Source organism: Mycetomoellerius zeteki, unplaced genomic scaffold (genome assembly GCF_001594055.1).
Source record: "Mycetomoellerius zeteki isolate Tzet28-1 unplaced genomic scaffold, Tzet1.0 scaffold197, whole genome shotgun sequence".
NCBI lineage: Eukaryota > Metazoa > Arthropoda > Insecta > Hymenoptera > Formicidae > Mycetomoellerius > Mycetomoellerius zeteki.
In genome coordinates, this window is record NW_017256926.1 from 458,870 (window position 1) to 485,508 (window position 26,639).

Consider the following 26,639-nt stretch of genomic DNA (forward strand, 5'->3'; position numbering starts at 1 on the left):
CTTCGTAGCGGCGAATTCATGATTGTCGAGCTGTCCGGAGCAGAGTGTGCCAGTTTGGGCGAGCATTTTCTACTCTCCTCGGTCCTCTGGATCGCCACGACTGTGAGAGCAGCGTCTGCTGGCTTGGAAGAGCATCTTCGCAATATTGTCCATTGGATCGACTTCAAGCGTAACCACAGATACGTATCTTCTCCGGTTCCTTTGCCCCATGATCACCAATATTCGCGCAATGATCATGGACCGACATTGACTCGTCATATTTATTGTTCCATCTCAAGTCGTACCGAGCGTGAGATTATACAAATAAGAGCAATAAATTCTCGATTCTACGTACCGAAATACTCTTGTAAACGTCTGATCGTGAAGAAACTTATTAAATACGCATATATATATATATATATATATTTGAGTTGCAGTATCGTGATTTCTCCAATTTCGTCTTGCCTCGATCCTAAGAATCATTATACCGCCTAAGCAATTCGGAGTATCGAATAGATCTAACGAGCGATTGAATTGCCGAAGGTCAGATAGGAAAACAATAAATCATAATTATAAAATATCCAAAAAATAGATATAAATTGTATTACAGAGTTGTGTAACACACTTACTCACTTACTGTATATGAAATGGCTTATTTAATTTATTTTGAAGATTTCTAATTACGTCACTAATAGAAACATTGACAGATCAAAAAGAGTTTCGCAATATTTGAATGAATACAAAATTTATCTAGAACAATCGGAAAAGACCTAGATTCTGTATTATTGATAATTTTGTAAAAATCCCCGCATTAGTCCAAAGTCAATTTGCCTCTTTTATCAACAAATCTCGGTCTTCCTTTCGTGTTATTTGTTATGTTTCCACTCTCTATATGGATCATAAATAATTTCTCGTTTTAAAAATACGAACAATGACTTATAATTGGATACAAAAATGAAAATAGAAACATTGGACTGACTGTAATACACTCTCTCACTTTCTTTCCATATTTGAAATCACTTATTTGATTTCTTTTGAAGATTTTTAATTAAATCGTTAATAGAAGTATCGATAGATCAAAAAATCAGGTTCGCAATATTTAAATGAATAAAAATTTGTCTAAGTAACAATCAGAGAAGACCTAGAAATTATTTTATTGATAATTTTATAAGTCTCCGCATTAGAGTCCAAAGTCAATTTGTGAAGCATTCAAATTTCTTTCTCGTAATTCGTGCAGAGACGCGAATCTAAAATCGCCAATATTTTCTTGCGATTAACACCTTTCAGACGCGAATGCTGGTCGTAACCGAAAATCAGAAGTCGAGTGTTTGCACGCGATACGTGATTCGAACGCGGAACGTCTATTGCATGCAGATTCCTGGTCTTTCCGTTTCCGTGTTGGATGACTGAATACATAGCTCCCGCGATCACTTGCCTTCGATCTCGCAATTTCCTAACGGACATTTCCTGACAAGTTTTCAGAACCTAGAGAAACTAACTTGACCTATTAATCAAGTTCAGTTTTGCATTTGTATCGATGATCCGCAAGTAGTACGCGCATATAATGCTGCTTGTTACACCTGTCTGCAACAGACCTGATATAGTCTTCTAAATGCAGAAAGCATGTAGTGAAAATTAACGTCTGTTTAGTAATCTATTGTACTTTCATGTTTTATTTTTTATGCTATTGAGTCAATTATTTTGATGTAATTTTTTCTCTTAAAATAAAAAACTGCGTATTAATTTTTACTACACCGTTATAATTTCAAATATTTTATTCAAGTTTATATGTATATATACATGTAAATGATATTTATTATAAAAAATCCCGATTTGCGTTTGAATGTGTATTTAATATTTGTAATTGTAACACTTTAATAAAGCAACAATAGTTACATTTCGACAGCAGATTACATCAGAAAGTAAATAATATAAAAGTTAACTTAAAATTGTAACTTTCTTATTGTGTTTTCATACGTTGTAATTTTTTATTATTAGATATAATTCATTTAAAATAAAATTGTGAAGTAAATTTGAAATAACTTTTTTTTTAATAAAATACTTTTTACGTGCCAAATTCCTAGTTCTACAATAAAGAAAACTATTCCACTTTATACATGAAATTTATTTTATTATAAATTGTGATTTGCTACCTAAGATATTTAATAAGTATTTATAATTGTGAAGTTTCAATAACGGAAGTTGAAAGACTTTGAGGCAAATAATACTGCTGTGTTAATAAAACTTAAAATAGAGCAGATATATTTAGTGTTTTGAAACTATAGCACGACTACGCATGGAACAGTACTAAAAAAATTTCATCTCATTTAAAAGATAATTACTTAAAAAGTGCGTCTTACATTTATTAATGCTTCAATTTTAATTTTAAAATTTTACTGTCAAAAATGCATTGAAATTAACTTATAATTAAATTAAATTATAAATATCGCGAGAGAGAGAAAGAGAGAGAGAGAGAGAGAGAATGAGTGAGAGATGGAAATTATATTCTACCGTATATAAAATGTGTAATTTTGGAGATAAACAGGTGAACACTTTGTGCTTTCTTTATTATTTCGGATTTTGTAAACTAAAAGCTTACGTAAAGTAGAGCTCTGAATTTTTAAAAACCTCTCTGTCTCATAAAAAAGATTAGTAAAGTAACTATGGTCTTACATTGGAGATCTCAATTTTCTGTTACTGATACTGTTTACCTTGTTTCATAACTGCGGATAACAATGATTAATGCTTGCGCGCGTGACATCCATTAGGACCTGATTAGGGAAATGATGTAACGTGCTCTATTCCTGACAGTCCGCGTTACTCTCAATATTCCGCGAATAATTCAGAATTTTTGGAATTAATCCCCGAGAGCGCGCATAAAGCGTGACTTGCATCGCGCATATCTTGCGCTCATGCGCCAAATCAAGACCGTATACATCGCGAAAAGTACCATCGTTTCGAAATCGTCTCAGTCTCAGATATAGCTATCTCTCTCATATTCTTTATTATCTGCGAAAAAAATCTGATTGTCTTATAAATTTATTTTTTGAGATCACAGATACTTCAGAAAAATTTAGGTAAATTTCTTTGAATAGATTTCCCATGTTACATAATTCTATATAGAAATATACTTGATAAAACGAAAATTCTCCTGGACTTCATCATCTATTTAGACTATTTAGGGTAAATTTTTTGCGATCATTTAATCCAAGATTTAAACTTTCGCGAATATTATATATGCCTATTTTGATAATTAAATTTACCAGAGAAATTGATACTTAAAAAAAATTTTATTTTATTCAAAATTTATATAATTCTATATAACGCATATATAATATAGAAACAAATGTAGTAAACTATTGCGAAAAATTTATCCTAAGTACACGTAGGCTCCAGCAGGATCATAGTTGACAAAAGATAATATTTCTTTTAAAAGAATAAAACATATTTTTTATACATTTTTTTAGCTGCTTCATACATGTTTTAAATAATATTATAAAAAAAATATGTTTTAGCATGTTAGAACCATCGATTAAATATGTTTTAAACAGTTTTACATGTTTAAAACATGATTTTTGCCAATCCTGAGTAGGACATCACTCGTTTCCATCCTGCAATCGATATCGTTCGTTAATACGGAAACCACACGTGGACGGGCTTCGACTTCGTTTATCAAGTCACCGGGTACGGTCCTGACGAGGTAGGTTGGTGGCGGAAGCCGCGACACAAAGAGGCACCTCTCGCCGTCACCCACGATGGGCTGAAGTCGCGGTTTTGCTGTTTCGCTTGGCTTATCGCGCGACGCAGCACTCGCGATTAAAGTGCGCCGCGCGTCGTCGTCATCGCCGCCGCCGCTGTCATCGTCACCGTCGACCGCATCGTGAACTCGTCTCGCGTCAGCGACACGACGGTTCACAGGGAATACCCGGGGTATCAGACGCTTTCCCGAGGGTGGGCGGTGTCAGGTTAGGTTCCCGTCCAAGGGTGAGTCTGACAATTTCGGAGTATTAACGCCGATTTTCATATATAATTAATTTGCGCCTTCATTTAATTGATTTGCCAATTCTCGCTGAATAATTTAGAAATCAGAGACATTATACAAACAATTATGGCTATCCAAGTCTGATCAACAATGAGTGACGCTAATAGAAACGATTCTGCGTCTTTTCCGACCGATGACAAGCATTGCTTTGTTTACGTTATACTTTTCCCAGAGCATTCTGTGCTTTGTCTTACTTTTTGCATCTTTATCTTTCTTTTTGGAAAAAAATTGAATTTTCTGGTTGCAAAAAAAAATTCTTGAATTTTTTATTAATTGTAAATTTAAAATACGAAAGGCTCTCCAAATAAATTAAACGATTAGATATGTTGATGTAAAGGAATTGCCAAATGTGAGCCGACACCAGTTGTTCGTGTGTAATCCAAAATGTATATTAAAAAAATGTGATACAGACATTTTCATAAGAGATTAATCTTTGAGGCAATTTTTATTAATAAACAAAAAATCGGATTGAACTTGCAAAACGACACAAATTTACTTGTTGGTCGCTAAAGATTGACGTAACTTTGTTTAATTTGCTGCTGATGATATGTATATTTTTATTTTTTATATTTCATGTTTACATTTAATTTTTATCAGCGGACATGCTCTCTATTTCCCCTATAATATTCCCATTGTACTTGACTTTCTCATTACAACAATATCTCTCTCTGTATTCACATCTTTGTAACAGACCATCATTAAGCACATCGCTACGTAAGTTTTTGGTAATTTTGATTAATATAGTTTTTATTACAATTAATTAAAGTTCTTTTGAATCATTTATTTTAATGGAATTTTTTGAACATGGACTGTTTGTATATTCAGTAAAATATAACAGATGACTATTTTAAGATTCAAACAGCGACAATAGTTTAACGATGTTTTGACGATCGAGCGTTTTTACTTTAATTTGACATCATGAAATTATCTCAAACACATATATTCTACACTGAAGAGGATCCAATACCAGGGTTGAAACGTCTGTATCACATTTTTTTAATATACATTTTGGATTACACACGAACAACTGGTGTCGGCTCACATTTGTCAATTCCTTTACATCAACGTATCTAATCGTTTAATTTTTATTAATTATTTTCAAGTAAATAAGATAAACAGATATGAGATAATCGTATAATCTAAGATTGAATTTATTTATTTCGCACGTTATCTGTTATTAAATTAACATTCGCTACTCGTTTAGCCGCATACATTATGGTATATTTCTAAAAAAGTTACGCTATTATACAGCTATAATTAATTAATTAATATTTCACGGTTTGCATTATATATAATTTAAATAATGTCGAACACATTAATACTAATCGATTATTTTAATAAATAATTAATTATTATTGTAGAGCACATAAAATTATGTTAAGTCTTAAATATTATCTTCGATCGTTGCGCAGGATTTTATATCTAATAATAACTTTTATGCTTACTAATAATTTTATATAATTCCGCCTTTACTATATTTTACTACTTTTAAACCTTCTACTGTTTCTATTAAGATAGGATATTTTAATATTCTAGTAGTTTATTAAATCCATTTTAGACAATCTATAATTTGCTTAGAATTTCAAGATAGAATTCTATTCATAGCTTTATATGTCGTATCTTTCGTGATGTATACATGTGTTTTATATCTGTGCATGTATCTGTACTCCTGATATTTTAATAATTTTTTCTTATATATCTATTAAAAGGGCGCATAAAATTATAAATAGAATTTACTCTTGAATTCTGAGAAAAATATAAAATAGATATTTAAGAAAGAATATAATAATTATTGAAATTTTCGATAATTCCTTAATTCCATAAATCCAGTTTCAAAATTTTGATAAATCCACAGGAAATTAATTGAAGTAAACGTTTTTTTATAAAATACATTTTTTACCTAAATGTTTTCTGTTATATGAAACATGATGCAATTAAAATATAATTTTAAATAAGCTAAAAAGAACTTTTTATTCTCTCGTTTCCTGAACCTCGCACGGTTTGGTTACGCACAATAGCAAGCGGCACACAATCTAATCCGCAATTTTGCTCGTTCTATTCCTGCATGTATCTGGATCGCTTTGTACCTGCGAAAAGGGCGAGGTTCGCAATACATGTTTCAGAACCGTAACTTGAAATTAATTCCAACGAGCATGAAAGTTTCACTTTGAACTTACTTTAGATGATCTGCTTTTCACGTATTCAGAATTTACGATAGAATTTTATTTATAATTTTACATACCAAAATTTAAAGAATTAGAAATATATTCATATAAAAATATTAAATTACAATTCACATATATATCGAAATATATGATATTATAATCAGAATTCTGTTTTGAAATTTGATATGAATCATTTAAAGGATAATTTAATAAAATAAATATGGAACATTATTTTGTAAAATAATAATAATGATTTCTATAATAATCGTCCTTTTGGACAAATATTGTTCCATTTGAAAATAAAAAGTTATGGATAACATTTTAAATAAGTACATACTTATTAGGTATTTTTAAATTTAAAAATTTATAATTATTTCTACGCTTTATATCAAGTACATTTGAGCTCTTCTCTTAAAATTGCAGAAATTAATCCTTTCAGTACCCACATACATCATACATCCATTTTCAAAGGTTCTGACCATATATTTCAAACTAGTAAGGCAGGGTTTTGCATTCAAATACCATGAATGCAGCTAGATTTAAATATGACGTCTAATTCTCCGTTTATGATTTAGATATATGTATGACAAATATAAATATAAAATGTTCACCTAATAAGAAAAATTATTAGATTCATTCTGAATTAGGGAAAAAATAACTAAAAATCACTTTCTTCATTCATAAAATTTATTTAGCTCAATATACAAATTAAAATTCAACAATTTATTAAAGTAGGTCTTAAAATAAAAATACGTACACAAGAATTATCTTATTATTTTTTTTTATTTATCTACTAAAAGTAGCGCTTTAAACTAAAGCAGATGTTTTTTAGTTCGCATAATTCGCATGACATAAATATGCAATTACAAACAGAAAAATATAGAGATTATTAAAAACACATAAAATAAACGAGATGGCTTTCACTGTATACGAAAGTACATTTTGACATTAAATTTAGATGTATTGTTAATTCGTCATCTTGAGATGGAATGTACTAGAAGCCAAAGCGTTCTTGTTTCGATAGAGTAACGAGAAAGCCGCCAAGCTGGCGAGTCTAACGAGCTGTGTGTCGACGATGATGGATGACGAGGAGCAGGAGGAGCTCCGTTGCACCGGCAGCGACGTCGAGATCGAGGAATACACCGACACCGAGGAGTCGCCATATGTCCCTTATCAGGCGGGTGGCGATAAGCTGTTCGATACCGATCGCGAAAATTGGCAGAAGCTCCGTTTCCTGGCCACTCTCGTGTCCGTTGCAATATCAGTTACCGTTCTCGTTATCAGCTATCCGCTTTATCTTGAGAGCGTCGCCGCTGTCTCCAGCGCTTACACAGGTAGACAAAGACATACGTGCACCTATTTATGCACACACTCACACATCTGATATAGCTTTTACGGATTGCACCAATATACGGAGGTACACATATGATGTCTAAATTAATGTGTAACGCCAAATTGAGTGGCCAAGCCCGATGGATCTCGCAATTTCGGGATTTTGGGGTTAAATATCTCGGGGATCAATTTCTCGGGATTGCAATTACTGCAAACAATTTATTTATATCCGCGAACGTTCATCATGTACGCGCGCATATCTCTTGGATTCTCATCATTTTCAAAATTATAGTTCGCTCTGGCTGATATAATATCACAAGAGAAGCAACCGAATTACGTAAAACATAATCGAGATCTAATTTTTATAAAATATTCGATATATATTTACTAAAAGTTACAAAAAAAAAACGGAACTTAAATTAGATTTCAATTAGACTTTTTCATTTTGAATAGTTCTCTATTTGTGGTTTTATTAACCGATAATTAACTCGTTCATTTTTTAACGTTATTGATTAAAACAATAGGAATATTTATTCGACTAGAGCAGAGCCAAAATTGGACGCTACTTCAATTACATGGTAAATTCATTAATATTGACGCTTTAATTAATTTCATGTCGCTGTCATTTTGATCTTTTCGCTTGATTCGCGGCAATTTAATATGTTTCCAAATCGGCCTTGACTGTCGCAGGACTCCTTTTCACTGCCCTGTGCTCCGCCTGTATTTTGGGGTTGGTGTACTTCGCCGTGGACAGAGTGTCGCCGCCGCCACCGTTAATACCGAACAGCATGCGGATCAAGATACCCCGCTGCGGCCTGATCAAAATAAGCACTCTGTACGCCCTCTCGGGAATCCTAATCACTCTGTCTCTCGATCGGAATAGGGTGTTGTGCCACTTACAAGATCCAATAAAGGGCATTACCCTCGTCTTCTCTCTCGTCTATTACTTCTTCTTTTGTCAAAAAAGTGAGTGCTTTAGAATTGCATGTCATGTTGGCATTGTTATGTTATCAACGTTTTATCATAATAAGCAAAATAATTTACCATTCATGTAACTACGTGTCAAATGATTTTGTTTATTATGATAAGCTAAAATGCTTTTCCGACGAAGCTTTTCCGTACTAAACGAATGTGAAATTTTAGACTTAATATATTTATGGTATGTATTATTATTTTATATTTAAATATATAATTTATACAGAAAGTATTAATTTAAAAAAATGGAGGATTTATTGAGAATAATTCTGCGTACAAAGTGTTAACCTTAGAAATAATGAAAAACTATTTTTGAAATTGATTCTTTTTAATCCTAGAATGTGATAAATTGTACGTACAAGTGAACGAGATTATTGGATACTAAGCCTTCAATAATCATTAGGAATCTCATCCCATCTGTCATATTAAGACAATTGGAAACAAACTTTTAAAAATTCTGTTCGTGTTATGTATCAATTTAGACCCCCTGATGATTAGTAGAGAAGGATTATGACAGAGCATGGTTTCAATATTTAAGCAATTTTGTGTTAGTTTGTGTTATTGTGGCCCGTATTCATAGTCAGGCCTTATATTTAAGGCTTCCTTAAATTTATCTTCAGATGCTCTATGAATTATGTCATTGGCTACTGAACATTTAAAGATAAATTTAAGGAAGCCTTAAGTATAAGGTCTGACTATGAATACGGGCAATATACTTTAAGTGTTATGAAAAAACACACACATGAACTATATTCCATATCATTTCAAGGTTTCTGATAGTGTGCTTGTTCTTTCGTTTCTTTTAAGTTAATGACGAAGTTATTTGTGTGTTTATAAAACTCTAGGTTTTGTATTTTGTTATTAAAAGCATGAAATATACAAAAAGCTTGAGTTACATTAATTAACAGTAACCTATTTTCTTGTACGTAACATTTATGTAGCGATAACGGTACCATATTATTCAATAGCGATAGCGTTCTAGAGTTAATTGTATCAAGCTGCGGAAGTTGATTAAAGTGACCTATATATTTCCTTGTACGTAAAATTTATTAATACACGTATCAATAGCAATACTAAAACTCAATAGAATTAACGTTCTAGAATTAGTTGTATCAAACTTCGGGGATATTTTTTGAAATAACACTTCTTGTTATTTTTCGGAATATAATCTTTTTCTAGTTGCATGCAGATTTACGGAATGCCATTCCCCTCGAATGTTTTCAGTGATGAGCCTGCAGCGAATATTCTCGAGCACAACTATAATAGTGGGTCTGTTTATAAGCGTCGACTACGGTCTCTGCGATGAGTTTCGTTGTCGAGGAAGAGAAGTTTCTTCGCACACAGCCGCCATGAGGGGATCCTGGGGTGTTCGGGCGGTTTGGACGTTCGTTTACGTGGGCTCTCTCGCCGCCTTCGCCATGTTCTTCACTATGCTTGAACGCCATTACACTACCGGGGTAATTTATCATCGACATTCTTGCACAAATCGTAGTTTATTTGCTCACAACATCCGTGGGATCTCCGATGATATATCGGCACAATTTTTATTAAACTCAGTCTCGGAAGAATTTCTAATTTTGCAAAGATTGAAGAAAAAAGGATTTTTATTAAGTACCTAAGGAATACATTAAGTTAAGAGAAAATCTAGATGATTTTATTTTAATGTTATGAAAGTCAAAATGATGATTTTTTTAAAAGGAGCGCCAATTTATCGCAGAATATTTTTATAAACAGATGACAGAATGTTTTTTTTTTTTCGGATATTTGTGGATAAACCGGTTTCTTATTTGACGAATTAGTTTTTCGGTCGTCAGATTTTCGTTTACATTTTCCGAACAACTGGTTTCGATGGAACGAGTGACATCCGTGATCTTCCGTTTCCAGCAACAGAACATGTGCCAGATGTTGACAACGCAGCACAATTCTTTCCTATACACGGTGTCCCGTCTAGTGTCTTCACGCGATATTCGTCGTCGTGGCTCCGAGGAGGAGGGTGGCCGACTGCTGCACGTGACCGATCCGGATCCCACGATAAAGCCAAAAAGCTATCCCAAGCCACCGGTGATGCAAACCCTTTTTTACATACACGTCATTGCTTTCTTCGCCATCCTGACGCTCTGCTGGCTCGACACTTTGCCCGGTGTTGGCAGGGTGAGTGGCATAAAAAGAGACGCATCATTTATCTACCATTATCAACGACGAGTCAGTTTTCGGGGGACTTTTCTTAGTCCAAATCTTTAACAGTAAAAATTTTCAATTCTTTATATCAACTTATCTTAAATTTGCAATTAATAAAAACCTACATTAAAGGAGAAAGCCATATTTTAAAATTGATATAATGTGTTTTCGTTTTATTTTTAGTTGTGGATTTTAATTTGGATTTTTATGACGACATTTTTACACGACTGTAGATACACTTTGTGTAAAAATAACTATCAGAATAATTAACTCTGAATCTTATCTCATCAATACGAAAATAAAGAATTATGATACTTATAAAAATTAAATATTTTAAGAACATGTCATTTGTGAAATATAAGCTACATTTTCGAATATAAATTCTTAAAGATTTAAAAAAAATGTATTTCAAATAAAACTGTTAAACTGTTACGCATAATGTTATTATTTTGATAATTTACATAAAATAGAAAATATAATTATATATTTTTGGCTATGAATCGGCCCGCATCTCATTACTCTATAAGAGAACATTAACTAAACATGCTCTTCATTTAAAAAATAATTTTTTAAATGGCGTTTCAGGGTCTATCACCCGTTGAACTCTATCGTACTGTCGAACGCGGACTAATATGTCACTTTAAAGGCGACAATCTGTGCGCGAACGTTTCCAGTCACGGATGGACTTTCCTATTCGCGTATGTCGTTTTCGCAATCTCGAGTCTCAACTTCCTGTCGTTATGCGAAAGCTCGGTGTTCAGCGTGGCCACCGCTACCATTTCGCTTCCGCTGTCTGGTATCTGGTGGAGCATTTACAGGATGGACGTCGGATTACACGGAGGTAAATATCTAAATGCATGGTGCATGAAATATTGTAGCTCCAGCTTGAATTTTGCAACGATTTGCCTGAAACGTTGCGCGACATAAATATTAAAACGGATAACAAATATTAAAGCAAAAGCTAGTTCCGTAGAGAGATAAGTGAATCAAGCATGGCTCGTAAAAATTTATTTCTGGATTTACGAATATAATCTTCTAAAGCAAGATACTCTCTCTTAATTGAGCAGAGATAAATTTCTTTCGATTTATTTTAACTTATTCCTTTTTATAAAAATACAACAAATCTGATTACATATTAGACGAGTTCTATTTATAGATTAGATATCCGGATTACGAATTCTCAATTTCAATTAAGAAGTAGCATATTTTCTCTAATTCTTACAGTTTGTTACGAATTCGTTTATGAATTCTCTAACGTCACGTGTCATTTTCTCAGACCTCGCTATGCTTTCCGTATCCAAGTAGAACAGAAGTTATAATAATATCATGAGAACAATCATCATAACTTATTTGTCATTTATAAGTTCATTTTTAAATATCAAATGATAATGTCCTATGATATCATTAACTTAATTATGACTTTGTGTTTTACCTAAGCAATTGATAACATAATTGCAAAAGCCGAAGTACTGAGACTTTAAAAGATTCATCTTACACAGGTTTTATCTCCTGGTCACCGGGAGTAACGGGCGAGCTGATCTGCGCCTTGCTCGGTCTTCCCGTCGTGCTGCTCGGTCTGGGTCTGCTGGTTAGATCGCACTTCAGAGATACACAGCTTCCTTACCAGACCATTCAGTCCCCCGACATCCAGCCGCACGAAGCCTGTCACAGATGAATCTCTCTGTAGCACCTAGCCTAGCCTCGCGACGAGGTCAACACCACGTGCGGTGATCCACAGAAATAAATTCTGATCGATTCGACGAGTGCGACGATAAACCATCGCTCTCGTCGAATTGATCGGAACGAACGATATTAACGAGACAAATTTCACCGGAATATGTTATTGTTGTACACTTGACAGATATATTTTGTCAATTGTTCCCAGATTGCACTGATGCTCTCCCTTCAATCACGAGGTCATCAAGGTAAAATGAATCATAAAATGATCTTCGATTCGGTCGCGTATGCACATTCTGTCGATTTACGTGCAAGAATACGTCGACAGACGGTTGATTTGATGTCAGTTAATTCTGGCTGTAACGTAACTTTTTTTCTTTAGAAACAAAGAATTAGAACAGAATTAATTTAATTCTGTTAAGGAGAATATAAAGTAACCGGACTCTGTATGCCCCTACTAGGTTTTAGATTTGTCTAATTTTTTGCTGACTCGAAAATTCAAAAGTTAGTGATCACATTTAAAAGAGGGAACATTTCTGAACGTTAATAAAAATGATGAGACATTTTGAAACATTTATATAGGTGCAGTAAAGATTTTAAAAAAGTAGCATTCCGCACATACTAGGTACATACAGTCTGTTCAACAAGAACGTACGGGCTGTTTCTCCTTAGATTGCCAACCGTATTCGGAATCAAGCAATCGTTGTCTAATAGTATTAAGGCTCACATCTATACCCTTTTTCAATAAAAGATTTTTCGCTCGTCGTAATGAACACCCAGGATTCTTCTCAAATATCTTGATGATAGCTTTGTCGTCCTTTTTCGTCGTTGACCGTCGGGTGCCACGTTCCGGTAGGTCGTTGACATTTTTGTTTCGTTGTAACGTTTCACCCACTTCCTGACGAATCCTTCTGACTTTTTTTCATGTAGCGCCCTGCAGCTGCATACGACATTTTCGGTCCTTTCGGATGTGTGCAAAGGAACACTGCTTCAAAACGACTTGCATACGCAGCACTCATTGTGGTTATTTGCTCTGTTACAGTCAAAACAAGTCACACTACCCATATGACCTCAAAGCATTCTTCCGAACTGTTCAGAGAATCGGAAAAACCAAACTTAACATCTGTACGTCATCTATTAATGAAGTGCGGAACCGTACGCTCTTATTGAACAGACTGTATGTATCCAATATGACCTAAGTATGTTTTCCTCTTTTTCGTAAAAAAAAAGTTAGAAAAATGGAAAATAAAATGTTTAATGTTTTTAATAAGATTGTAAGTTTATCAATATATTGACATGTTTATTAATATATAAGAATACACAAAAAACTGTTTTCCAAATTGGACTCATCTACTTATTTCCACGATGTTTAATGGGTGAATTAGAATCCATGATCTGAAATAACAAAAATATAAAAAGAAACGTGTACACACTCAGTTGCCTAGGTTGACCATATTGACTCTATTTTATGAAGAGGTTTTTTTCTTTAATTATAATGAAAGCTTGTGATAAAAATATAAATTAAATATCTGGTGTTGTAAACTATGAATACAGAGTTACAATAACATGAACTACTGAAATTAATAACCATTTTTTGTAGTTATAGGAAGCAATTATTTTCCTACGAAATATTACATTACGACCACGTTATTTTGAATTTGTTTTGCTGATAACAAATTGTACAAATTAATTGAGCAATAAATTGATGCAATGGAGTCAGATAGACAACCTACACAAACTACTACTGTTACTTTTTTTAATTAATTGTGTAATTACTTACAAATAATGAATAGGATGTTTTGAATACACGCCCCATATTGAGTCCGGTTACCTTAATTAATTTATTGTAAAACGATCTATTTATCGTTTTTTTTATTTTATTAAATAATATTTATTGTAGATACAAATTTAATGTCAATATAATTTAGTTGAGACTAAAATTCTTATCGCAAAAATTAAACGAGTGCCAGAATTAGTTGACATTGTTAAAAAAAAGTCAGCCAAAGATTTTCTGGGCGATGTTTAGTGTTTTAAATATGCAATTTACGTGCGTGCTCTCGCAAAATTCATTTCTCCAAACGCGGAGGAATAGCTCGCGCGCATTTGTGATAAGAAAAAGCGCCAATTATATTGGTAATTATCCCTATATATGAAAAAAAGAAGGATATGGTAGTTGCGCAGGGAAGAAAGGAGAAAGAAAGCGATCGATGTTTCCTACATATTTGCCAAATGCGAACGTTCGCGCTGTCACGCGAGCGCGACAACGTTATAGCCAATTTATATTTTATTTTGATAACGAGATGTTTTATATATTTTCGAAGAAGTTCAAATTACACGTGTTGAGAACCGGAGTAGTGAGTGGACGAGGCAAAGGGCCCAAAAAAGTATGTTTCTAGCTGCAAACCTGCGTGCACAGGAGTTAAGAGTCTTCCAATCTTACTTGACTTCCGAACTTCAATGTCGTCATTTTCGAACTCGAGCGTTTTTTAGATAAAAAAGTGAAATATGCGACGACCAATTTCGAGATGATATAGATTAATTTTAATAATCGCTCAATTCTCAAAATATCGCGAACTTTCTTCGTAGATGCCAAAATGTTTTTCTCTAGAAATGAACCACTTGCAAATAACAAGCGTTTTTCAAAGATCTCGTTAGGACAATGAATCTATGCGAATCTATATTATATCATAATTATTTGTCTAATGCTTGTTTCTACCAGTGTAGATTAACTTTAATCTCAGTTCAACTTATTCTCCATCTTTCTCTGATTCTTAGAATTAAAAAAAGATGAGTTAGTTGAATCGAGATTAAAATTAAACATATTGGTAAAAACGGGTATAAATTAGAAACATTAATTTCATTTCATTTAATTAATAACATTTTGCCTAAATCAGAGACGTTAATTTAATTTCACTTAATTAATGACATTTCTGCAGTCCAATCAGTGCCAATCAAATAGTTAAACTCTGTTAACTGTCCTACGAGTATTGGCTAAATGATACTACGGAGATATCGCCAAGTAGAGGAATGGATACTGACACTCTCTTGACGAAGTTGAATCTTGGGAAATCGAGTTATGTTGGAACTCATACAAGCGTAGATTTCCAAGAGACGTCCTAAAGACGTCCAAAAGACATCCTATAAGGACGTCTCCCGGACATCCTTCGAGTAAAGCTGGGCGAAAAGCTTAGTTTCAATTTGCGCATCAAGCAACTCTGTGCACATGGATGTAGACGACACTGCATTGTCAAAGAAAGAAAAACTTGCGAAAAAACGGTCCACTTACGGCTGAAGTCGCAGTTTTCAATTTCTACGGAATTTCTGAAAATAAAATAATAAAGTAAATAAGCGAGCGACTGAAATACGCTCGCACGCGTGCGTGCGTGTGTATGAGTGTGTATTTTCTCTCTACTATGTTTCCGCTAACGTTAGTTACTGTATCAATAACATGAGCGCACAAACTGTTACGAACTAGTTGGGTCCTGGCCGTGCACGTTTAACTTGCGTTTTCCCTGCTGTCAACTTGTAAAACTCGTCACGCATCCACGGAACTTTCCAAATAACGTTAACTACCCGTTTATGCGCCGTTAGCAAAAATTTCTCCCAAGACGTGTCTTCCTCTTCACTGAACAGAATGCCAATTACACGTATAACCGTCTTCTTAATATTTATAAATTTGTTACGTTCTTATTCCTCTGTTAGATTATAATAAATATCAATATTGGATCATGTTTTAAGTTACGTTCTCTTTCAATATTTCAAGTTTTCTTTATATGTATTGTCTTTTACAGAATTGCTTTTACAGCAACAAATTGATAATATATTTTATGTGACATTTTTCTTAAAATATATTCATGATGTAAATATAAACGTTTTATATTTACATCTTTTTGACTATCAGATAATTTCCACTTTATTAATTAGTGTTTCTTTTTTTATTAAAAAATTATTCTAATAATTTTTAAAGTCGATAAAATTAAAAAATTAAAATTTAATTAAAAATGAAAATTATTAAATTTTTCATAAAAAATTATTTTTATAATTTTTTTACTTTACTTTTTCCTCCTTTTATTTATTTTTATTCCTTATAACCACGAAACATCTGTCAGTCATCCCAAACTTTTATGAAAAGTTCTCTCTACTCCCTGTCTTCGTAACTCCTCCTTCTCCTCCGAGTGAAATTACTAAATAATCAAACTTCTCTGAAAGAACAAAAAGGAAAATCAAAAGTTCAAAAACGGCTTAGAGCGATCTTACAGAATGAAAAAACAAAAGAATATTCGTGCCAAAAACTCACTTGAGTCTCGTATGACTCGACTTAAGCTAATTGTAAGTATTCCGCGCGTTTGCATAGTGGTTGCATTACTACATTTCGATATAATAATAACGATGATGAGATAATAACAATAGTAATAATAATTTGTAAGTGTCGTTATTTATGTCAGGTGTCGGATCGCGACACGCGGCGTAGCTCGTTGACAGCGATTATTGAATTCAGGCTGTTATAAGTTAAATAGATAGTAAGTCAGAGGAAGATATTAACTTTGTTGGAAGTGTGTTAAAGTATTGTATTCTATGGAAATGAAAACAGCTATACGTCCACATTTTTTACAGTAGCAGTAATGGCGTTTTAAGGGAAAGTAAATAACTAACTAACGACGCTGACTGCGTGCAACGATAATAAAGTTAGTATGCCACTCCTTGTTGCAGTCAGTAGCTTTGTCGATAAATCGACTACCGCTGAATGTCGTAGTAATTCGTAGTAATCGACTACCGCTAAATAGCCTTCGTAATGAAGTCGAATATACTCTCTTGTGCGGTGTCTAACATAAATATAATTAATCAGAGGCTTTGGTGCAGGGAAAACCAGTTTATGAACTTTCTCTTTAACAGAAAAAAAACTGTAGCATTTTTTTATTGTATACCAAAGATCTACTAGTTACATCATTTAATTTCCAACAAAGTTTTCGCTTCATTCCTAATTAATTTTCCATTCTCCCAGATTCAGTGATTTTTCGCGAAATTTCAAACAATTCCTTACTGTACCAAAGTCCTTAATTTTAAACATGTGCAAGAACAATTTCTGTACTTTATACACACATATATACATATATATTTGTTAATTCCTGAACGAATATGCGGCGCGTAGCATATAGAGATACAATTTATTTATAGATGCCAATATATATACGTCGCACAATTAACATACTCTGTATACATACAAGAGTTCAGATGAAGGAATTAAAGTGCAATTTAAAAAATTGCTAGACTCAACATTCCCCCCGTTCGTCCTTATTCGATTCCGGTAACGAGACTGAAACGAAGGTGCAAAATTCGTGTTGCGCTATTTTAACTCTTTATATAACTAAACATAGAAATGCAATAAATTAAGTCATATTAACTTCCTCTTGTCAAGACTCCGCGCACTTAGTCGGTTTTGCGATAGATATTACTTTCTATTTCGATGCATTGTAATGCAATATTTCGCGTCAGTTTCGCCTCCGTTTTTCGATGTTACGATTAACACATCGTGTTAAGTAAAATCGCCTAGATGTAAAGAATTTTAAACGTAAATTATAAAATTTACGTTGCAAATCATTTTGCAAATTGTTAATCTCTTTGATAATGCGTACTTGCGTTTTGTACGTAAATCGTAACACTTTTGAATAATACACTTAGGAATTAATGTTCCTTGCCAATTTCTATGTGCTACATAAATTCTTGTGTCATATCTTTAATTTTTTATACGAAATAAGAAAAAGCTCTTTACAAGAAAAAAAAACTCCCTTTTCCGGGAAGGCAAAAAGAAAATATTTGAATATTTATTACATGAAATAACCTTTGATGAAATGTTTATTAATTTTTATAACAATGTGATTATGTATTATTTTTATTATTATTATGGTATTTTATTAAATTATAATTATTAGCGGTATTTTTTATGACTTGTAGATGACACAAGGATTTTCATGGTCAATAATATAAAATGTTATACAAAGCGTTACTAAATAAGAAGTAAGAAATGGAGTAGCAAGTTTTTCGACGATGTCAGAATAATAGTAGATAATAGACGACCGTGTCTCGTATTGCATTCTCTTCAGATCTCAACGCTTTATGCGATTTTATTGATAATCTTACATACATGGTGTTTTCCCGATAAAACATCGCGCAAAGTTTTAATCGTAAAGCCTTCAGGGAAAAGACACGTGTGTCAGTTTTAGAAAAAAATGTGGCCATTAATGTTAATTAAATTAATAGTTTCTTAAACATGGAAACAAATATTGTAAGCAATAGATAATCATTTTTACATAATGATTCCGTCGTTAGCTATTGTGAACACGTTAATATCCGCGGAAAACACGGAAAGCTAACATTGCATTATTCGTATATGACTGTTATCGTCTTCTGTGGCTTTGTCGAAGACGTAATCCCCCTAGACGTAATTGCGATAATTTGATCATGCCATTGTGAATTGTGGATAATATACTAGTCATCCGATATTTTGCTTGGGATCTGTTAATGACGCATGAGGCGTATAATTTTGTGAGAGATGATATATAAACGAGAAGCTTCGCTCAAAATTGTAATGCCGTCTCCGCGGTATCGCCATTGTAAGCATTTCCGGCCGTGGATATGACATATTAAATGTGTACTAATATATACATATATATACTTATATAAAAAGTCATGTTATATCTTTCCTCCTATCCGAAAAATATATTAGTTACGATTAATTTTGTCAGCTAGCAATAAATTGATTAACTTTAAATCTTTTCCTGTCAGCTTTATAATTAGCGCATTGTAAAAAAGAGTGTAAAATTATAAGTGTAACAATTATATATTAATTTACAATGAAATGTATACAATAATAGTTTTTGCACATGCAATTTTACAAATTTTTATAGTACGGATAAAATGAGCGAAGAGATGTTGTTCTTAAAAATACTGTTTGGGGGGAGGGGGAACTAGTAAAGATAATTTTTAACAACTTTTTTTAACAATTTACGAAGATATTTTAGTAGTGAACACATAACCCCAACTAGTTTTATTTTCACAGTTTCTTTGTGTATATAGATATTTTATAATCTACAATATTAATCTATTAACAGCTACATTTTAACTTTCATGATAATAATTTGATTATCACGCTCATGTAACTAATTTTATATTATTTTATATAACATTAATATATTATATTAACGGTATTAGAGCATGCTGCGAATTATTCTTCCGCAACATGTAATCTAATATTTAAAATACAATTTTTCTCGCTCTTTTGAATAAATTTTAGATTACTAATGTCTTTAATTTGATATAAAAATAAATAATTTTGCATAAAATATTTATGTAAATCCAGGATCAAAGTCGACGTCGTCAGAGCTTGCGGGCGGTTAATCTGGCTGTTTTGTGCACGTTGCCTATCCTGTCTGACATCTTTTTGCCATCGCGTATGTAATCTTCGTATTGTACCTCGGCAAGCGTCTCAAAGTTCAACTTCTCCATGATTCGTTGGCTGAACGTTGAGGCGGCGACGGCAAAAGCCACCTCCGGTCGTACGTACTCATTGACGACTTTGTCAGCTATACAGATCTGCTTCAACTTCCTGGTGCGCAAACCCCGCGCGACCTCGAGGCTTTTCTCCGTGATCTGCCAGCCGATACCGCGCTCTTGACATTTTTTATCTGTGCCTATGTAGAAGATTTCCATGGCACCCCGTGCATTGTACTTCTCGAAGACGTCTACTTGCGATTCTATCTAATAACGTAATGATTCAGTATTCTTAGTAATAAGCTGCTAAAAGAGCGATAAGCTTAATGAAATCTGCTGCATGCGTTTTTTAGATTAGGCGATTACACACAAAAAATGTATATATACTGTGTTCAAATATTAATATTACTTTTGTTCCCAAGTATTTCAAAAGTTCATATCCGCAAATCCAGAGAATGGAAGTAACTCGTTACTTGTAACGAAATTACAGTTACAAGTTACTCTTTTGGTAACATTACTGGTAACTGCGTTACTTTTTTTTGTAACTGTAATGAGAATGTAGTTACATTTTTTTATAACGGTAACGAATTTTACAGTTATTTTTATCGTTACTTTGCACGCGATTGGACACAAGCCACTCGTAGCGCTTGAGACTAGAAAGCTCCTAGGCACCCATCCACTGTGGTCGATTTTAAAAATGTAACGGAAAAGTAACAAAAGTAATGGTAACTGTAATGAATTACTTTATAAGTAGGATGGTAATTTGTTAGTTTTCCTATTCGGTAATGAGTAACTGTAACTTGTTATTTTTAAAAAGTAACTTTCCATTCCCTGCGCAAATCTATCATAAATTCATTACAAGCATCAAAAATTTATTCCGAATATATTCTGAATCCTAATAAGTTCAATATTTCAAGATTATTGAATCAAGATTAATAAATTAAAACAAATTCGATTTGTTTATATCATATTAAGTTGCTTTTTTGATAAAATTTTATAATATTCTCCAAAAAAAATTAATTATTTTAAATACATGATACAATGAATTTTCTCTAAAATTTGTAATAACTACATTTTAAAACTATATCGAGAAAATACTTTGTTAAAGATAATCATTACTTAAAAGAAAAAGTAAATTATAGTAATACCGTTTCTTAACAGTACAATGATGATATATTTCTGTGTGGAAGTTATTATTTGAGTTTAAAAAAAAGATCGGTTTCTTGTCAATTTATTCGTGAATTCAATCTCTTTCATCGTGGTTTACCTATTTATATATTATGTAATTTTTTTTTTAAAGATGTTAAAAAGGGCAGATTTTTGTAGATTTTGACTTCCTGAATTCGATAAAGTTATTAAAAAATGTGTGATGTTCGAGGAACACCTTGAATTTTAAGCAAGAATATTGAAATTTGAATAAATACATCATGTTTGTGCTCAATTTTCGACGTGTTCTCCAAACGCTACGAACCTTTTAATAATTTTATCGTATCCAGGAAGTAAAAATTAAAAAAAAATCCTATTTCTTTTACTCTTACATCTTTTTAGGAAAAAATCTGCCCTTTTTAACAGAAATCGATCCCTTTTTCCTTTGAACGAAATTATCTTCATTACTTTTTTTTATAATATAGAATTGTAAGGATAGATTTGGATTTGAAAATATAGATCTTGCTGATAGTGCTAAATTTAATTGATAAAGATAAGAAACTAACTAAGCGTTGGAAATTATACGCAAATAAAATATTTTTTTAAATTAGACGTTGCATATAGATGGCCTCCTGAAGATTAATTAATAATACGCACAGAAATGATCGCGATAGCTACAAAGCTTGTCGTTATCTGCGAAAGAATTACAAGATCTTAGAGGTAACTGGAACACTCGTATTGACATTGTTGATTGCAGCGTGTATAAAATATGATATAAATCACGGACTTACGGCGTCGATGAACTCAATCAAATCCCGACACGAGCGATGCTTTATGTTATTTTCTATAAAAAATGCAAAAGGATCCTCTTCTTGCTGGGGAGACATCTAAAAATGTAAATGGACATTTCAAAAATCGGCGAAATAAAAACTAACAAAATTAATTTTCTTTCACTTTGACAAATTATCTTTATTTCAATACGCGTCGTACACGAACGTGATGGAACATGCAATATCTTCTTTATCCAATTATCTTTAAAAATGCCTTTCCCTGACGATATTGCGATCGTTTATGATAACTGAAAGGAGCGTCAAATTAATCCAGCGCAGATATGGCTATATCGCTAAAGTCGTATAACGAGTCGCGACGAATTAACTATTTATGGGACGACGATTGACGATAAAATCTACCACGTGCCAGAAATTAAATCATATTTATCGAGTCGATTACATATACCAATATTTAAGACCGCGCTTTTTTATACTTGCATGTAACTTGTTGAACGCCACGGCGACAACGCGATCCGATTGATCGACAGCAATCACCGTGCATCCGTCTTTAATGACCTCCCTGAAGACCAACTGCATCTCTTCGGCAGCTCCGGGATCCTCGTACATACCCATGCCGATCGCGATGCACTCCTGCCGCATGGAATGCTGTTGTACGATCAGAGCATCCTCGATTCTGTCCTTACTGAGCATCCTGAATTCGATAGCGCCTGAACGATCGGTGCCAAGGCAGACGGGCATGATGCGTCGCAGAGATTCGCCTGGAAGAAACATTACGGCATCACTATAACTAATCGATACATGCGCAAGTTTATCACGCTTGTCTTGCGCATCTCGCCCTATTTTTTTTAATTAAGCACCGTATCCAATTCAATAGGAAAGCAAGAGAGGGAGATATTGTTTCCTGATGCTTTTTATCCTGATTCTTTGGTTGAGTTGGAACAAAAGTAGTTTTAAGCAAAGTTTTAACTTTAAGAATCTATTTTTTAAATTGCGATACGATGATTTTTAAAGGAGCTATAAACAATCAAAGTCAAAAGTGCTCTTTTTATTTAATCCGCGAGAACATAATAACAAAAAGTCTAAGAAGGAACACATTTTTGACAAATGATTTTATAGGGAAAACTTTAATTTCGGTTTAAGTTTCATATTAAAAAGTCGAAAATTTTTGCAAGTTTAAAAGTAAATGTTAAAAAATATCGGGCAAGTGAGAGTAACTCCGCAGTAATCTTTTTTCAATATGTATTTCTTGTAATCCTTATATTGAGTTCGAATGTTTTGGCTCACTTCGAGTCATCAGCGATGTACATACCAATTATTTAGTGATCAAGAACAGCATTAGATTCTATTCAAGTATGCAACGAGTGCAGCCTTTTTTTAAGTTTAAGATGGTAACCGTCAATTAGTTCAAATTCTATAATTGACCTTAGGTGATAGAATATTACGATAAGTAAAGATGAATAGATTACAATTGTACAGTTTAAATGACTCACTCATTGCAGACGAGAGTGTGATTAAAATATGCATATCAAGTTTGTGGAATTATGTCATTTTTAAACGTCTTACAACTGTCTTCTACTATGTCCAAGCAAATAATAAAGAATAAATTCAACTTATGGATCCATAAGTAAGAACCAATCGCTCCATGAATAGACTGCATTCCGAAACCCATTTAAAAAAGAGTGTTGCAATATTTTAGATTTCCCTGATTGTACATCACTGATGATGGCTCAAAGTGAGCCGAAACGTTTGAATTCAATGTAAGCATTACAAGAAATGCATATTGAAAAAAAATTACACAAAGATTAATGCAGAGTTACTCTCATTTGCCCGATATTTTTAAATATTTACACTTTTATATCTTGAGAGTCTGAATTCATTCTTCTATTTTACAAGTTTTTTTTTTGGGCACATGACAAGCCCATAAAATGAGGAGAATTTGCCATCAGTTGGTTTTTTCTTTATGCAAAAATAATCAAACTCGCAGAAACTCAAAAGGCGTATAGTAATCTTTTGAAAATAGAGATTTTAAGCTTTAAAACCCTTTTTTTAATTTAAATTTGTTCAATTTGAAGTTATCGCTGCTTAAATTTTTAAATTTCTGGGGCTACGAACTTTTATTCTAATCCATACATTAGTAATCTGAAGCATAAATTTTAAAATTAATACTTTATATTGACTTTCGCAATAAACTTGCGATCGACTTGCGATTACCGTAATCATGATTAAGAAAGAAGCGAATTCTTAAATCTTAAATATTTTATCAAGCGAAAGAAGACTTGCAGTATAAATCATTACAAAAATTTGAATAGAACAAAGTCTATATCAAAAATATTTTAAATGCTAATTGTAAGCAACCGAAGTTAGAAGTTACAAGAATAATATTTGAAATAATAATTATAGAAAAATATCTGCGAATTCGGTATTTCATTGTTCTATCACACATTTTCTATAAACTATTTCATGACAGGTAATTACAAACACTTGCATTCTTTGTATCTGATACAAATTTTTTATATTAATTCTGAGACTACGGAGAAAGATGTTATCGAAGACTGAAATAGGAAGGAACGGTAAACAGGATAAAACTTCACTTTGAAGCACGACGAAAGCGATCTTACCGGGTCGAGATTCGCGAACGATGTCTGCTGTTGACGGGACGCCGGGGTATCGTCAGGAGATAAAAACTACATCGCGAGTCGCTCCCCATTGTACACATCCCGTTTGATTACAGACACTATCGTACCCACGCAGCGATTAATAATTGGCAATCCACGTAAGCCGGACTATCTGAGCCGCTGGAAAGCATCATGCTAACTTCCTCATTATCATTATCTTACTTACTATCACTTTACTACAGTGGATACGTAGGAAAATTTCGCGCTTTATCGCCGATAGGTCTCTTTCTGTGAAAATAAAGGTGAAATACGAGATTCTGATTATACAAGATTTAACTTATTAAACTTCTGTGAAATAGATTTGATTTTTAATCTCTTAATAACTGCATACAATACGCTGTCTAGACAAATGGCTGTGACAATCTTGCAGCATTTGCGTAATTTATTTTCATGAGTGCGTGAAACTTGCTTTAGATCTATAATATAGATATCGGGGTAAAATTTTATCTATAATTTTATATGCTATGTACGATATATTTTAACAAGAAAGTAGAAGTACCGAGTATTTATTATTGATCGTATCTATTTTTTAGATTAAGGTAAACGTACCAGTGTCCGGACATGTAGGGGACAGTGGGCATGAAAGAGACATGTTTCGAAATAACCATTTCGTATTGCAACTAATTGAATATAACCAAAAATTTAAAAAGATTTTCATTTGATAACAGTACTAAAACTACGTCATCTATAAATATTTGACAGTCATCGTCAAAACGACGTGGTCGTAATGAGAGATGCAAAATTATCATTACAAAAAGTAAATTTCTTGAGTTAAATTTTCAAGTCTTTTTCATTTATTTGTGATTAGCTTTTAGAAAAAGTATTTTTTTATCGAATACATTAATGTAACTAAGAACGTAGTTACAAATTTTTTTGCTTATTGTAGTTTATTCTGTGATTAGATTTTTTACACATAGTGTTATGAAAGAGCCGGTATTTAAAAAGTCAGTTCCTTTATTGCCTCTTTGCGTGATTCCTTCATTGCATACACACAAATGTTTTTTTCAATATAATTGTATTTTTTTTTATTTTTTGGAGGGAAATTTTCATTTTTTTTGCGTAATACATGTTTTTAATTAGAAATATTGTATTTTCTATTTTTCACACAAATTTTATTAAATTTCTAAAAAGAATATTTGTTAAAGAATGGCATTCTTATTTGATTTGTGTTAAAGTTTATATAATTTAGTATCCGGTTCTTTCAAAACAGGTGATGGCTTTTTCATAACCACGTTGTTTTAAAAGAGCTGAATTTTCAATTTATATAAAAATGGTGATTAAATCTCTGTTAATGATTAAATTATTTTTCTGTTAATGGATCTGTCTTATAGATAAATGTGTATTAGGATGGTCCATCTTTTTCGATTTTCAAATTTTTTCCGCGACACTCCTTAGAATGGTTCCAATCCATAAAAAAATAATTTCTGTCAAATAGCTTAATCGGACAACGGAAACCCGTGCCGATAGCTCATTGAATATTCCCTTATATTACACTATCAACACTGGTTTTTAAAGCATATTTCCTACAAAACTCAGCCTAGAGAATATTTTTCTTTTTTTTTATATATGTCTTGCTTTTCTGCATCGTTTGAGACCTTATACGGCTCATTTAAATAATTAAGTGAATTGTTAATGATTAAAAATAAAAATAAGTAGTTTCACTCTGATATATACGCTGCTGAGTGATCCTTCTTTTCTGTCATTTGATTTTTCTCTTTAAGGTACCATCTAAACTTGTTCCAATTAATACAATATAGATAAATATAGATAAAGATTTAGTAAATATTTTAATTATATTCAAATATTTGAGTCAGATATCTGATTACATAAAAATGACTACATAAAAATGACGCTACATGTCAGTATATGTAAATAAAAAGTTTTATGTAATTTTATTATATAATATTATATAACATTATATAATATAGGATACGATCAATTTTTCGTCATTATTGTCGCACGCAAATGAAATTCACAAATCCAATATATTTTTCCTCATATCCAAGATTGAATAGTGCTAAATTAAAAAGATAAAAGTTAAGTTAAAAAGTTAAAAAGTTAATTAATTTTAACTTAACTTAGTTACATTTTAGGCTCTTAACTTTTTAACTTAATTTAGTTACACTTTATCGATAACTATTAACTTTTAATTTGATTTTTTTTAAGTTAATCTTCAGACACAATGCGAGAG

At 32.5% G+C, this 26,639-nt stretch overlaps 2 protein-coding genes across 2 annotated transcripts; one reads left to right on the forward strand and one right to left on the reverse strand.

Annotated features, from left to right (window-relative positions):
• The first annotated feature begins 3,688 nt into the window (after positions 1-3,688).
• On the forward strand, positions 3,689-12,871 carry LOC108722122 (uncharacterized). Its single transcript, XM_018447065.1, has 7 exons — positions 3,689-3,963; positions 7,211-7,520; positions 8,209-8,484; positions 9,718-9,950; positions 10,378-10,644; positions 11,257-11,512; positions 12,171-12,871. Exons 2-7 carry the CDS (start codon positions 7,262-7,264, stop codon positions 12,344-12,346), a joined length of 1,467 nt encoding a protein of 488 aa, XP_018302567.1. The 5' UTR covers positions 3,689-3,963; positions 7,211-7,261; the 3' UTR covers positions 12,347-12,871.
• Positions 12,872-19,573: 6,702 nt separating this feature from the next.
• Positions 19,574-24,551, reverse strand: LOC108722124 (uncharacterized). Its single transcript, XM_018447066.1, has 4 exons — positions 24,392-24,551; positions 22,251-22,531; positions 21,774-21,869; positions 19,574-20,103 (listed from the first exon to the last, which is right to left on the reverse strand). Exons 2-4 carry the CDS (start codon positions 22,509-22,511, stop codon positions 19,723-19,725), a joined length of 738 nt encoding a protein of 245 aa, XP_018302568.1. The 5' UTR covers positions 22,512-22,531; positions 24,392-24,551; the 3' UTR covers positions 19,574-19,722.
• Positions 24,552-26,639: the final 2,088 nt, after the last annotated feature.